Source organism: Tauraco erythrolophus, chromosome Z (assembly GCF_009769465.1).
Source record: "Tauraco erythrolophus isolate bTauEry1 chromosome Z, bTauEry1.pri, whole genome shotgun sequence".
Taxonomy (NCBI): Eukaryota; Metazoa; Chordata; class Aves; order Musophagiformes; family Musophagidae; genus Tauraco; species Tauraco erythrolophus.
The window spans coordinates 92,947,465-92,962,676 of NC_141496.1; the positions used below are offsets into that span (position 1 = coordinate 92,947,465).

General features: G+C 40.1%; 1 protein-coding gene across 1 annotated transcript in view; it reads left to right on the top strand.

Moving 5' to 3' along the window:
- Positions 1-15,212, top strand: part of GLIS3 (GLIS family zinc finger 3) — a gene marked incomplete at its 3' end in the record, with an annotated part of 181,826 nt that overhangs the window by 115,468 nt on the left and 51,146 nt on the right. Inside the window, exon 4 of the mRNA XM_086629924.1 lies at positions 14,292-14,453. Coding sequence (XP_086486050.1) covers positions 14,292-14,453 — 162 coding nt within the window. The remainder of the gene's footprint in view (positions 1-14,291; positions 14,454-15,212) is intronic.

Here is a 15,212-nt window from a genome sequence, read left to right on the forward strand (position 1 = left end):
GGCAGAAAACATATCAACAGTTACATGCACATATTTAGATCGATTAGACAATTGAATATAAGTAATATCAGTTTGCCATAATTCATTGGCACATAAACCTGTTGGATTTACTCCTGCTGGAGTATTTGAAGGCACAATACATTGACGGTCAGGGTAGGCACGTACAATTTGCTAAGCTTGATTTACTGTCTGACCTGACAGAGAGCATCATCTACTACCAATTGACAAACTGTAGGCCTATTCATCATTTCTTGAGGCAGTATAATCCAATGATATTGTTGCGTGGGTCGTTCATTGTTAAGCACTGGAACTGAAAAGGCAAATCTAGGACAATCGTTAGGGTGTAAATAAATAAAAAAGTAAAAAGGTGAAATAACCCAATCTTCTAAATCAATCGCCATCAAATGCTAACATTCTGGAATCATAGTAGGATTTGGTACACCCGGTTGTAATGCACCCATTGGTGAAATGATTGTATTAATAGCTCTTAAATCTTTTAACATAAATCTCCATTTTCCTGATTTCTTTGGGATAACAAATATTGGAGGGAATTATATGTCCTAATTTGAGCTGTTCATTGACTAATTTTTGAGTTCAGTCCAGTCGCTCACCTTTAATGGCCACTGATCGACCCAGACCAGCTTACCAGCTTGAGTCAGGGCTGGACATCAGTGACGTGTGCTAAAAATTTGAGGTTAGCCTCACATTCCAGTGATTCAACAAATCCCGACCTCATAATGTATATGGGACATCAAAAACATATGGTTTCAAAATAGCTTGTTTGTTACCTGGGCCTACTACTAACAAGGTCTGTGCACTCTCCTGTGGGATCTGTGTTCCACCTACTCCGATCACAGCTGCCAGGGCTTGTATCAGAGGCCGAGAGGGCAGCCAGTCAGGATTTTTCACTATAGATACATCAGCCCCTGTGTCAACTAGGCCAGAAAAGCCTCCCCATTAATGATTACCGTTAAAGGAGGCTGTGCAGCTGTGATTGTCTGTGTCCAAAATTCTTTTGTGATAGCAGAGTGACCTTTATTGTTGTTATACACGCAGCTTTTATAGATTATTACTCTGGCCACGATGTGTCCATGCGGCCCTCACCCAACTGTGATTGATTACAAACAATAGTGCACGCACCTATTTTAATTTTATTATTGGCTATGCCTAAAAAGGAGCTATTTTTTACTTGCTAAACTAAACATCATTTTCTCACACACTCTATATCAACTTCCAAACTCCTCATGTCAACTTCTCACACTCCCTGCACCAGCTGTTCACACTCCCTTCTCTTTCTCATCCTCTTTATCAGTGTTTCCCAACTTCAGAAAAGAGCACAGGCTTAAATCATCAAGGTCAAACCTCAACTGTAGCTGTGTGTATGATGCCACAACAACTCCCCCCTTTTTGTTTTTCTGTGATCATTACTTGATTAACCGTACTCTGTACCGTTCGCTGGGAGCGAGACAATAGGCAGGGGGTGATTATTGCTATGCATAAAAGAACTACTAGCAATATAATGTCTGCTTTATTAAAGATTTTAACCATCCTGTCAATTAAGAGCATTGATAAAGCAGAAGCTGTAGCATTAGTTTGTTTTGCAAGCTAACAACCCAACTTATTCAGTGTAGTTAACACCTGTGCCACTCCAACTCCTGGTGCAAATATTGAAGCTGCAATGATTTTAGCTGGTTCCCAAAATTTTGCTTTATAGTGTTTCGAGCCCACATTGTGACACGCCTTTACTAAATCTGCAATCGTTTTTGCCCGATTCCTGATAAGATCAAGAGCTTATTGACAGTCTGTGTTAGCATTTTGAATGGCTAACTGGAATACCAACACATCTGAAGTAGCCGGGTTTTCTGTTTATCTCTGAACTGCCATTTGTAGCTGATCAAAGAAATGCTCATAAGGTTCCTGTGCTCCCTGCCGAATGGAAGCAAAGGAAGCCTCCCCTGTCCCAAAAATCAGGGACACGTCTTAATGCTCTCGTAGCCAATTCAGTCAGCTGTTGGAAAGCCACTTGCTGTAACCCTGCCTGTGCCTAATTTTGACATGAGTGACATTTATTCATCTTAAAATATTTAGCTCTTGATTTAAGAGATTTAACACCTATAACACTTTAGCTATTGTTTCATTGGGAGATTTCCCCATCATTCCTCTTTCTTGTTTCAAAAGCATATTCTCCAAAGTACCATGTGCGTGTTCTATGATCGGTTGCCCAGTAGGATTGTAAGAAATACCAGCAACATGCTCAATACTTTATGATGACAAAAATACATATGTCTGATAAGAAGTGTATGCCAAAGTTCCTGCGAGCGTAAACCACGAAGATTAACACCATTCACTGGTGGCATGATCATATTTTAACAGCTAGTACACAATTGTACGATTGAGCGGGCTTATTGTCGTGTTAAACCAAATTGTCACTTAATAGCGTCAGTATTCTGATGGTAGAAGTCCTGCAAGGTTTTGCCTGTATTAACGAGTTTGGTACCAGAGCTGCACTCGTGAGAGGCTCAGCTCGCCTGTTCCCTTCTGCTATAGGCCCTGGAAGCGTGGTGTGCGCACGCAGATGTACCATGGAATATGCATGTTTACGGTTTTGCAACACTGATATTAACTGTTGAAATTGCTGGAAGAAAAGAGGATTAGTTATTTCCCGCGATGCCGATCGAGACGATCCAAGTTACGATGTGCTGTCTCTCGGGGGGGTTCAGCAGCGGCGGGGGGGGGGGGGGGGGGGGGGGGGGGGGGGGGTCAGGCCTCCCTCGCCTCAGCCGGGCGGGGTGGCGATGACGACCCAGCAGCCCTGTGCCGCCCCCCCCCTTGTTGTTGTTGCTCTTGTTGTTGTTGCCGCAGCTCCGGCCGCTCGCGCTCCGTAAGCCGCCGCCGCCCCCTCCCGCCGAGGGGACCATCAGCCGCGAACGAACCGGCGCAGCGGGGCCCGCAGCGCGTCTCCGTCCTTTCCAGCCGCGGTTCGTTCCTGCACACGAGCGGCAGCGCCGAGGCAAACGCCGCCCGCGGCCCCGGCCGGCAGCAGCAGCGGCGTTCCCGGGGCGCCGCCGGGCGCGGTGGGCGGCGCGGCACGGGGGTGCCGGTGTACCGACTGCGTTGGAAGAGGGGGAAAGAAATAAGTCTGTCTTTCGTTCGGGGTCCTGGATCAAAAGCATTCGATGATGACTTTTCCAGGCCGGCAGCATCCCCACAGGTGGCTGCACGCCAAAGTTTAACGTCTATAGTGTCCCAAGTCCTTGTCAGGTATATATTTGAAGAGCTTGCCTCCGGTACATGGGCTGATACCCAAACCAGGAGTACTGGGAGTTTTATCAAGTTAGAACTGTTAGTAGTGCTGGTTTCTCTAGCACTTTGTCCCAGTCGCTTACCTCCTCCTGTTGAGGCAGTTGTTGCGTTTTGTGTTTTTTTGGTTTTTTTTGTGTTGTTTTTTTGTTTTTTGTTTTTTTTTTTTGTTGTTTTTTTTTTTTTTTTCAGTCGCTTACTTCTTTTGCATACCCCCCTGCAATCAGGGGCCAATATCTTTTTCCAAGTTTTAGTCCACGCTCCTCTAAGAAGCTTTTCAACAACGACAATGCAACGTCCCGTTCCATCATCTCGTTCCCAGGCTGTCATTGCAGCATTCCCATCCCGAACCAGACCTCGGTCTGCCTGACTCACCGGTCAGTCCGTAGCGCTACGATTCCGCCTCTCTCGGACGATCCGCCTCTCGGGCTATCTGCCTCTCTCGGGCTATCCGCCTCTCTCGGGCTATCCGCCTCTCTCGGGCGCCGGGATGGCCGTCCTCTCTCTCGTCCGCGTTGTGGTCGTTGAAAACCCTCTTGATCACGTCGGGGTCACCAGATGTTGCGGCCGAAGACGGGGAAGCAAGACGCATCAATATGATGAGTAAAAAGGCTTCCCCTTTATTCTGTGACACTGCTCTTTTTATAGCATAGCTCGGTTCTGTACATGCCTTCATGCGCTGTACTTAGCAAGTTAATTGGTCTAGCACTACTGTTCACGCGACAAGCACGGGTATGATACACACTGTGATTGGATAGAGATTTCTACGTTTGTTACAATATTTTAATATTTTTGCAGTTAGTATGTTTTGCTCAGAATCTTGTTTTTCATAGTTTCATCCTTCTTGTTTTTTTCCCAGGGACAGTGTGTTTTTCACAGCTTCAACCTACCTTCTTATCTCAAGGACAGTGTTCTTTTTATATTCGCTGATACACATTCCTTACTGTTAACACTTGGGCTGCAACACTTTAACAGTGCACAATTTTAGAACATGTTGACTTTTAGTAGAGAAAGCTGCATGAATACAGATAGTGATCTGAGTTACAAGAGGATCAAAATTAACCTTTTAGAAAAACTAAGGACGAAGAGAAAGAAAGGAGAAAAACCAGAAAAAAAATCAGAAGCACTGTCTTCCAAAAGGAAGCAATGAAAGAATTCCCAAATTGTTCGTTCTTCTTCTAATGGTTTCTGTACCATATGGTTTTTGTATCAGTAGCAGTTGATGTGTTCAGTAATAGTTTCTTTTGAAGGGACTTTTTTGAGTGTTTCCCTGCCCATGGCAGGGGGGTTGGAACTAGATGATCTTTGAGGTCCCTTCCAACTCTAACCATTCTATGATTCTATGACTTGCCATAATATTTACCTTCTTTACAGCAACAGAAGTAGCTTCCAAGGCTGAAATGACCATGCTTACTAAAATTGATGAAAACGAGAGACATTTCCATGGCATGTGATTCTCTTGACACCATTATTTCCGGGGCTAAATAACATTCAATGTACTATGCTTCCTTTCAGCTGAGGTATGTGTATCTTTAGGCATATTGTTACCTAGAAAGCAAGAGTATACAGTATGGTGCTGGGCTCTCGAATATGAGAAGTATGAAGATCTCCAGAGTATTGAAATGAAAAGGGGAAATGAGCATGCTACATTTGTCAGGAATGCATAAATAAAAAGAGCCATCTGTAGAGACTTTTCACAATAAAAGAGTATTGTGGGTGCATACAGTTCCTTACCTGTTTTCCTCATCCACCTTTACTGTGATGTAGTGGCATCCTTAATCTGCTATTCCTGTTTGTCCTGTCAGAAACAACACCAGAATATTTTCTGTGAATACTGATATCCTTGGAAAGGAGATTAAAATTGCAATTTATTGATAAACTCACGTAACCTGTCTTCCTATGGGAATACTTAGCCCAGTGCGTACAGTGTGACTGATAAAGTGAGATTTTGTTCAAAGAGAATGCAAGAGACAAGCCTCTCTTGTGTATGTCTGAAAAAGTAGCCCAATTCAATTTCTCATATATTAACCAATATTTAACTTTTTGATCTGCATGAATATCTCTTTTTTCCCATTGATTTCATTGCATTTTTCAGTTACAGCATCAGTACGAAGCTCTTTGTACATAAAATATACCCAAATGGATGGATATATTGGAAAACTGAAATCAAATTCAGATATAATTTATTAATCTTGTTCACACACACACACACACAGGGAACCTTCTTTTTTTAAAAAGGGAAAAAAGAGAGTAATTGCCTATCAACTTCAATAAGCTTTAGACCAAATTGTCATTTAATGGTTGGGCAAACAAGCATCTACTATAATCGTGTGTAACACATATAAACATAGTCTGTCATTAATTACTGGAGCAGAGAATTCCAAGACGTTATATTGTTTCATGACCTTGACTATAAAAGCAGAAAATAAATCTCAGCCTCTGCATAGCTTTGAGGAAAATATAGCCTTATATAACCACTGTGCATCCACCAAAGCATTTGATCACCATGTCACAAAATGTATTCTGTTCAGGTAGAAATGGTTGCACTATAATGAAGTGTTGCTCTGGATGCTACTTTTTCACCCATTTAAACACTTCAAGGGTTAAAAGCACAGCATTTTTTTTATGTGAAATGAACTTGGGCTTTTAAATCTCAGCTGTGGCATGCAGCCTCCTTGTTGGTGAGCACTCCATGTCAGCAGTTTGAATGATGTTTAACACTAACTATGCCGTTCACAAGATTGCCAGGCAGGAGACTCTGAGGGAATAAAAAGCTATTCAAAAGGTTTTCATATGAGGTCTTACTCTCAATTTTATGAAAGCCTTTACGTCTCTTGCAGATCAGCACCCTGCTAATGCTGTTCAGGAAGGGAAATGTTTTTAAAAAAAATATTAATTAATGTTTGAGAAGCGCCATTCTTGTTTGAAAGCCACATAAAGAACAGCTTTTATGTCTGTTCATGTGATAAGTACAAGGCTGGGGAAAGATGCTTTGTCCTTATCATGCCACCTGCCTTGGTGCCGACACAGAAGAATTTACCTGGTCAGCAGATCAGAGCATTCAAAATTAATTGACAGATAGATATAAACCATTGTTAAATAATTAATTTGCCCTTTATCTTCTAATAAATCATTTAAAAATGCTACATGACTACTGAACAATTAAAGGATTTGGTTTGGAGCCTTATGTATGTGTTACTCTGGGTTTATTTTTTCCTCTATTGTTTTTAGGGATACCGTTGTTTCCATTTGCAAATATGCATTCACATGTGACAGCTTTCCCTAAAATCCAGAAATGACTTATATTTTCATTCAGATAACTTTCTGCAAGGTCTAGGACTTAAAACTTTTATTTGTCATACTTGTGGTCAGCTTCTGAATATTACTAAATTAAGCAAGTCAAGCAGCTTGTGAAAGCATTCTCAGACAGAACTTGCTGTTGTGAATGGGATCAGGTCAATGTACAGACAGTACATCTGTGTAAGGCAGAGGCAACATTTTACACTGTCTTCAAGCAGGAGGACTGATAATGTTTTAGATCTTTCAACACGTTACATCAAATTATCTCAATCTATTTCCAAAGACTCAGGAGGCTACTTGAAACACCTTGGAGTCCTTTGCCTTTGTAGAGTCCCACTTGTTTCATTTCTTCTCTCATATCTGTCAGCTCTTCGAGGGAACATGCGTTATTAAGCTGTTACTTCTACAGTCTGAGATGGAAGAAGGAAAAAGTAGAAAACTATTACTGTTTCTGTGTTGAGATTCTACTGAAAAAAAAAATTGTTAATTATAACCACAGAATGTTTAAAAGTTATCCAATGTTATTCATTAATATTTTATAATAAATATATCTTAAATATAATTCAAATGTGGAATAGTAGGTAGATAATGCTGTTTCCAAAGGATTTCTTAGACTGAATTTTGTCCTAATGGGGACAAAGTAATGAGTATCAGTGTGGAATGGAATATAAGATACTTCTGTTGAAATACTTGCAGTTCTCTTTTTGAAAAAGACGGTCTATACTACAATTGGGTTTCTCCAGGGCTTTTTACATTTGAACCACATGTCATTTTGGAACCTTATATGGAGGGAGAGCTCTACAACTGTGTGAAAGAAGGTTTTAGCGAGGTGGGTGGCAATCTCTTCTCCCAAGTAACAAGTGATAGGACGGGAGGAAATGGCCTCAATTTGTACCAGGGGAGTTTTAGATTAGATATTAGGAAAAATTTCTTTGCTGAAAGGGTTAGCAAGCATTGGAACAGCCTTCCCAGGGAAGGGTTGAGTCAGCATCCCTGAAGGTATTTAAAAGATGTGTAGATGTGGTGCTTAGGGACATAGTTTAGTGATGAACTTGGCAGTGTTAGCTTTACAGTGGGACTTGATGATCTCGAAGATCTTCTCCAACATAAATGATTCTATGATTCTAAGATTTTTTTTGGTATTAAATTCCATTAGTAGGACATGTATTACATAGTGTGCTTCACTTGTTCTCAAAAGAGTGGTGCTAAGTAAGGAAACTTTGTACATTTAACAGGGACTAGTAGAGCCACAAATACTGAGGATATCACTCGTATTATAAAAAGGTACGCTGTAAAACAGCCATGTGCAAAACAGTACAAGCAAGAATGAAGGCAAATAGCATATATTTGCAAGATGAGAAGTTCTGCCTAGCAAAAATGGGTCTGAGTGGGAATTTAGTATTACCAACTGTAATGAAAACCTTCTGTAAAATGCTATGACTTAAACAAGGCTAACACAATCCTTGAGTGAGTGAGAAAGAGGATTTGATTCAGAGAAGTAGCATCCATTGTGCTTAGTGAAGAAGAGACATAAAAGGTAGAGATGTTGATTATTTTGATACTTTTTTATGGAAAGCATGTTTACTAGGGGCAGGTGTCTTATATTGTTGACCTTGTAAAGACAGGGTGGAATTTCTCCCCTCTGATATGTATCTTAGTTTCCGGGTACACTTTTTTGTCTCTTTTTGCATCATCAAAGGTTCACCATGGCTCAACAGGTTACTAAGCAAAATGAACTGGTATTCTGCAACTGTATAGGAACTTATTTGAAGTATCTGGTTAGTATGTCGTGGGGTTCATTTCCTCCAAGTCAGTTTTGCAGAGATTTGGACAGTTCTTCACCTTTTGGTCAAGCATAGGTTACAGCTAAGTTTCTGAGATCATTTGACTATGTCTCATCCAACCATTTCCCTATATCACAACCTTTTGTGGGCCTGTCTCTCAGTCTCTTCTGCTGTTCTATTGAAAAACAAAATGTATTCTGTCACTGAAGTATTAAGGTTTGTTATTGAGACTTTGTGTGGACACTGACTAGCTCTTGATACACAGAAAGACAGCAGTTGCAATTCAATGGTTATAGGAAAGTTAATGTTTAGCAAAGTCAAATTTAAAAAGAGAAAACATTCCTGTACTTGTAATCTTAGAGAGAGATGAGATTGCAAACATATGATGAAATTTGTTCGTTATGATATCACATAAATACTTCCTCACACGTGACAACAGACTAGGGAAATGCTTATCGTTCATACTTAAAAAATAAAATTTAATTCCCCCAGATGCAGTGATACTGAAAAATATTTGAAGATCACTGTGTACGAGTGATTCAAATAAAGAAAGATATTAAAAGCCTAAATGTGAGAGTATCAGAATAGGTCAGTAACATTATGTTGTATATCAGATGAAACATGATTGTAAAATCAAATACTACCCAGGTGTCAATATTTCTAAGAGTAATTTTATTTGCTTTGGTTTTAGAATCACTTTCAAAGTAGATCTGAGAAAGCATTGTTTGTAATGAGAAAGGATATAATTTTTATATACATAAGTTATTTGGGAAAAAGTTAAGTCACTCGATAACAGAAAATACCTAGAATCAGAAGTTATCTTTTACATTACTTGCCACGTTCATGTAGCAGAAAAAGATGAAGGAAAATACACTGTTTGGGTGCTGAAGCAAAACAAATTCAGATAGGAAAAAAATAAGATTTTTAATATCAGATAATATTAGGTGATAGCTGGATTAAAAGGAAGGTGGGCTGTCTGTCATTGACTTTTAAAATCAAGACTAGATACTAGATTCTTTTCTGTGAATGGATCAGATCTCAGGCAGATGTTGTTTGCCAGAGCAAGGTCTTCGGTCTTTGTTACACTGGTGATCAACTGACATAATCAGAGCAGTTCCTTTTACAGTGAAAACTTACTTACTAATTTCTTAAACACTTGGCTCCTGAGTATCTACTACTAACATTAGAAGTATTCACGTGGGTATTACTGTGCTGTTCCTACAGTATATGGGTCTAAATGTATTTCATAATGAAGGTGCTGTCTAATTCCAGACAGGGCTCAAAAGTGCATGGTGCATCCATCAGGGCTTGACATGCTGCACAGATTATTTTATAAAATCTATGTAATCATATTGTAATTTTACAAGATGATTGCCTGGTACACTTAACACCATCTCTTTGTATATAAACATGAACAGCATGCTCATGAGAACACGTGTGTTTTAAAATTATAGCACTGCATTTGCTTTTTATTGACATGCTTTACCTTTCACTGTAAATATATTGTTTCTTGCTTTTGACAATTATCCTTATAAAAAGATAAAGTAAACATGGGTATGGACACTCCAATGAATACTTTTTAAAAAGAACTCTGAAATTTAGGAAGTACGGAGAGGAAATTGCCCTTATGAGCTACTTAACAGTTTCAGTTTGCATGCAACAGTGCAACAGTAGAAATAAAAGCTGAGTAACTATGGTTTCTGTCTTGCAGTTGAGAAAAACGTTACACAAATAATTCCACATAATACTTCCAAAAAATCTGATTTAATCAGGAGTATGTTTAGGTGTGTTAAACAGCTTCAGAATGCCAAATGCATGCCGTGTGCTTAAGTGACTAATTGTAATAAAGGTGTTACATCCTCCTCTTCTACCACAGTTAATAACTTAGAAACTATGAAGAGTTCCATTTCAAAATACAACTGCCACCTATTTGACTTTTTCCCCCCATAGGTAATCATGTCTTCTCTGGAATGCTTGCACTGAAGTCTGGTTATCAGGAAACAATACATGTTCTTTGTTGTTGGAAAGAATCTCTCTTCATTCCTTTTATCTTAAGCATCAGAGATTCCCAAAGCTTCGAAAAGTCTGGGTTTTAGAGTAAACATTCATTAACTGTTGTGTACAGATGGTCTTTCTAATAATACCATCATTATGACATTATGACTTGTCATTTCTATGTTTTGTTAGAATGACCTTTTCTGCAATATGCAGCTATATATAGCCTTGTGAATATGACATGCAGTAATTGAGGGCTGTGGATGGGAGAGAAAACGTCAGACAATCTTCTCAGCTTCCAAATTATGATCAGCAATGCAGGAGTCTTCAGAAATCACGATTTTTAATTTTTTAAGATTATATTCTCCAGCTCTGCTCGTTTTTGCCCAGTTAAATTTAATGCTAATTTTACAATCATATAAACAATTAGTTACACGTTTAATTTTATTTGCATGCTCAAAGACTCAAAGTTTAATAACTTGTGAAATAAGCAAAACAGAGGGGCCTGATCTTAGAATTTTTTTCATTGGACTGAGTTTTACCCTGTGAAATTCAAGGTTGCTTGAGATACTACAATTTATTTCATACTTAGTTAAGTGTGCAGCTTAGTTACTGTCATTACGATGGATGGTTATTCTATCACGAATTTAATAAGAAATAATAACTTGTCTATGTAAGGTGGGCTGATCAGTAAGTTTCTTTATTATTTTAATATAGCTGCTCTTGAGTTATTTTGCTTTTTGAAGGCCATTTATTCTGTCAGTCTTTTAGGTCTCATGTTTTTTATGCTTCCTCCACACTTTACTCCTTCCTAAGGAAAATGTGGTATTTTTATCCAGGCAATTGTGAGAGATAACTGTCTAAATTTTTTTTTTTTTTAAATTTATCCTGGAATATTTTCTAATAATCATTCCCTAAAAGTAAAAATATTTTTACACTTGAAACAATGTTTTCCTTGCATACTAAACCTTCATAAACATAGAGGCAACACCATATGTACAAGCATAAATTAATATAAATAGCGTAATCTGAAAAGCACTGTAAATTTGCTTTGGATAAAGGAGTGAGATATAAATAAAAAGCTTCATGGGTCAAGACATTTTCTAAAACTGATGTATGTGAAAGATAAAATTGCAGTTATGATATAATAGGTGGTGATTCATCCCCTTTCTCAAGCTTTAATTTCTTAAGCTTAATTTTAATATTGCTATTTTATAGGTGATGTGTGTTTTTTCCTATATACTGTGTCTTCCTGGGAAACGTTCAGTCGCTATATCATTTTTTAAAGCTGTTAGGGAGTGCTGCACAGAAATTCAGCCTCCCCAGTTTATTTGGGGATGTTGAATTTCTTTTTTCCTGTATTTTCTCCCTGCACTTTATTCTTTTGAAGTTGTAGCTCTCTTTTGCATTAGTCTGTAAAACAGAAGTGCTAAAAATTAAGTGATGAAAATTTTATATCCTGTTTTTTCTCTTTTTTGCAGATCTTACAGATTTGTAAGAAAAGCATGCTAATTACGATCAGAATTATGTCGGTGTTTTCCTACCTATACTTTTGTAAACATACATGCACTGAATAATAAATTCTAAAATTTATTTGTGTTATTCTAACATTAGTGAAAAATTGGGTGTTTCTTTTCAAGTGAGTAAAATGAATAGGAAGAGAAATGATGGAAAATTTTGTGTTAGCATTGGAAATGTTTGACATCCCTGTTAATGCATTGTTATTATTTTCACAAATATAGAAGAACTGCAAACTAGCATGTTATGCAGCAGATGCTTTAGATGTTGCACAGTAGAATATGCAGCAGCTGAAACTAATGAGATTAATTGCCCTTGACTAACAGAATTAAAAAAAAACTATAACTAATATTCACAAATATTCAAATCTAATTGAAATCAAATCTACATAAAAATGCTGATGTCAAATACAACTGATGGTTTTTAGTTTCTCTTAGGATAAAGTATACTATGGGATCATGACAGATGAAAAAGTGATTGTCTGCTCATATAAGCATAGGTTTCTCTGCAGATGCAGTACTTAATTAGGTGTAGAAATACTATGCCACATGATTATTGGTTATTTGTAGGGATTAAATCCTATTTTGATGCGCTTCCATTATTTTAATACCTCATACATTTACTCATGGCGTAAAAGTAAAGAAATATTTCAAAAGTCATTTTACTTTTTACATCACCCTCAGCAAGACAGAGCAGACAGGCATTTCCTTGCATGGTTTTGTTGTTGCTCTGTAGGTTGGGTTGGTGCTGAGAGTTGCCTGTGTGCGCCTAAGTTGGTAATATCCAAACAAGCCCAGAGCTGAGAAAGGGGTAGCTAGTGCAGGACTTGGGAACCCCAATGACCATTCTGCTTTCTGTGTGCTCTTGGGAGAATCAGCTGGGGCTGTGTTTCTCAGACAGGCTGAGTGATGCCATGCTCTGAGCTGACCAGTATCTTTGGGTCTCAGTGTCCTATCTGTAAAACAGGAGTAGGACATAGTTTCCTAATTCAGCCATGTGCAGAGAGGATAAATACACTCTAATGGCTTAAATGGTTCACACTCTGCAGCAACACCCTGTCGTGGTTTAGGCCCATCCGGCAACTAAACTCCACACGACCTCTCTCTCACTCCTTCTCCAGTGAAATGGAGAGGAGAAATATATAATAAAAGGACTGAGGGTCGAGACAAGAACAGAGAGGGAGCACCCACCGACCATGGTCCCGGGCAAAACAGACTGGGCTTTCTTAAAGCAAAACAGTTTATTAACGGTTACTTAAAAAGGATGAAGGGAAACAAAACCAGTTACTTGAGAGGTTAAAGAGAAAACAAGGCCAGATCTTAAAAACAATACCTCCCCAACCCCCTTTCCTTTTGTTCCCGGGTCTACCTCCCCCCCAGCAGTGCAGGGGGACAGGAAATGGGGGAGTGCAGGTCAGTTCATCCATGTTGTTACTGCCGCTTCTTTCTTGAAGGAGGAGGAGTCCTTACACCATTTTCCCTTGCTCCAGTAGATCCCCTACTCACGAGGAAAATCCACAAACTTCTCCAGCATGAGTCCAATTCGCAGGATGCAATCCTTCCCCATCGGATTGCTCCAGTGCGGGCTTTGCCACAGTCTCAAATTCTTAAGGAGTTGTTGCCACTCGCTCTGGCATGGGCCGTCACACGGACTCTAGATGCCTCTCTACCTTGTTGTGCCCATGCTTCACGACCGTCCTCAAGCCCAAGTGTCTTCTCCCCAATGTGGGCTTCTTCACGGGCTGCGAGTGGGTCTCTGTTCCACCAAGTCTGTCCTGGTTGCAGGGGGGCCACCTGCCATCTCACCACTGGTTGCAGGGGAAACTCAGCTCCAGCATGCCTCGTCCCACTCCATCTTCACTGACCTGGTGTCTGTGTGGCTGTTTCAGATCTTAGTCCTCTCCGGGTGAACTCAGCCCAGCGGGCACCCCGGGAGCAGGGTGCTCCTCGAGTTCTCTAAGCAGCTCCGCCGCGGCCATCCTCAGCAGGTGGCGCTGGCACAGCATGGGCAGCCACCCAGCTGGGGGCCAGAGAGCAGGGGCAGTGCCCTCCTCCCCTCTCCTCGCTCCTGGCCAAAAGCACCTTTTCCGGTTCCTTTGATCCAATTTAAATAGGGCAATTCGCAGAGGCGCCGATTGGCTCAACCCCCAGGGGGATGGGAGTCCGATCCGATGGCACAGGGAGCAAATCCCCTCTCCTGCCACCAGTACCCCCTCCCCCACATCAAACTATCACACACCCACACTGAGAAGTAAGGCTTTCCTCAGCTCTGGAGAAGTGTCCAGCCATAGCAGGCTGGAGGTCGCTGCAAGCCCTTTCGCTCTCCTGCTCGGTGTTTCATGTCGCCGTTTGCTATGTGTGCTTTCCTGTCAAATAATTTCTTTTTCTTTTCTAGTTTGAGGGTTGCAAGAAAGCCTTTTCCAGACTTGAAAATCTCAAGATTCACTTAAGGAGCCATACAGGTGAAAAGCCGTACCTTTGCCAGCACCCTGGCTGCCAGAAGGCGTTCAGCAACTCCAGTGACCGTGCCAAGCACCAGAGGACACACTTGGACACTGTAAGGAAGCAGAAGTTCCATTGCAGTCCCCTGTACATTAGACTGTGTGCTCCTTTCTCCTGTTTGGTGGCAACAAGTAGCCCATAATCTTAGAGATAGGAGGGAGAAGTGTCTGATGAGGCTGTTTAAGCTGTTTCAGAAGTGACCCAGTAATGTAATCATGGATGAAGATGGGCCAGACTAGTTGATAAAAAGGCCACAGCTCCATGGGCTTTGCTGCAGATAGAAGCAGTAGTTTTCTCACTTTGGTGATCTTTAGGGAATCTGAAGATGCGCAAGTCATCTGCGATAATAGCTGCTATTCTCTGACGAAAACTCAGTTAAACTTAATGCTGGAGCACGTACTCGAAAGTCAAGAGAGGAAGAATAATTTTGTAAATCTAAAAATTTTCATACCAACAAATTGTTGCTTGTGAATTTGCATCACAGCTAAGATTTGTTTAAAAACTTTTGTTTCATAACAAAATTTGTATTTCGGCAGAGACAAGCAGTTTCCAAAGGGCAGAAGACTAGAAAGAAAATGAGGACAATTCCATTTGAATTAAATGGCTATCACAAAACTTCAAAGTGTCCGTTTTGAATAGTCGATAGTATGGCTGATAAGTTAATTGTTTGTACAAGATGTTTTCAGAAATGCGTTGTGAAACATAAATGGCTAAATTGCAAAATAGCTAGTTTCAACAAACAGTTGATTTAATGCTCTGTACTGTGGACCTACAGGTCTTCAGAGAAGACAGACAGGTTAGAACAGGCAGAAGA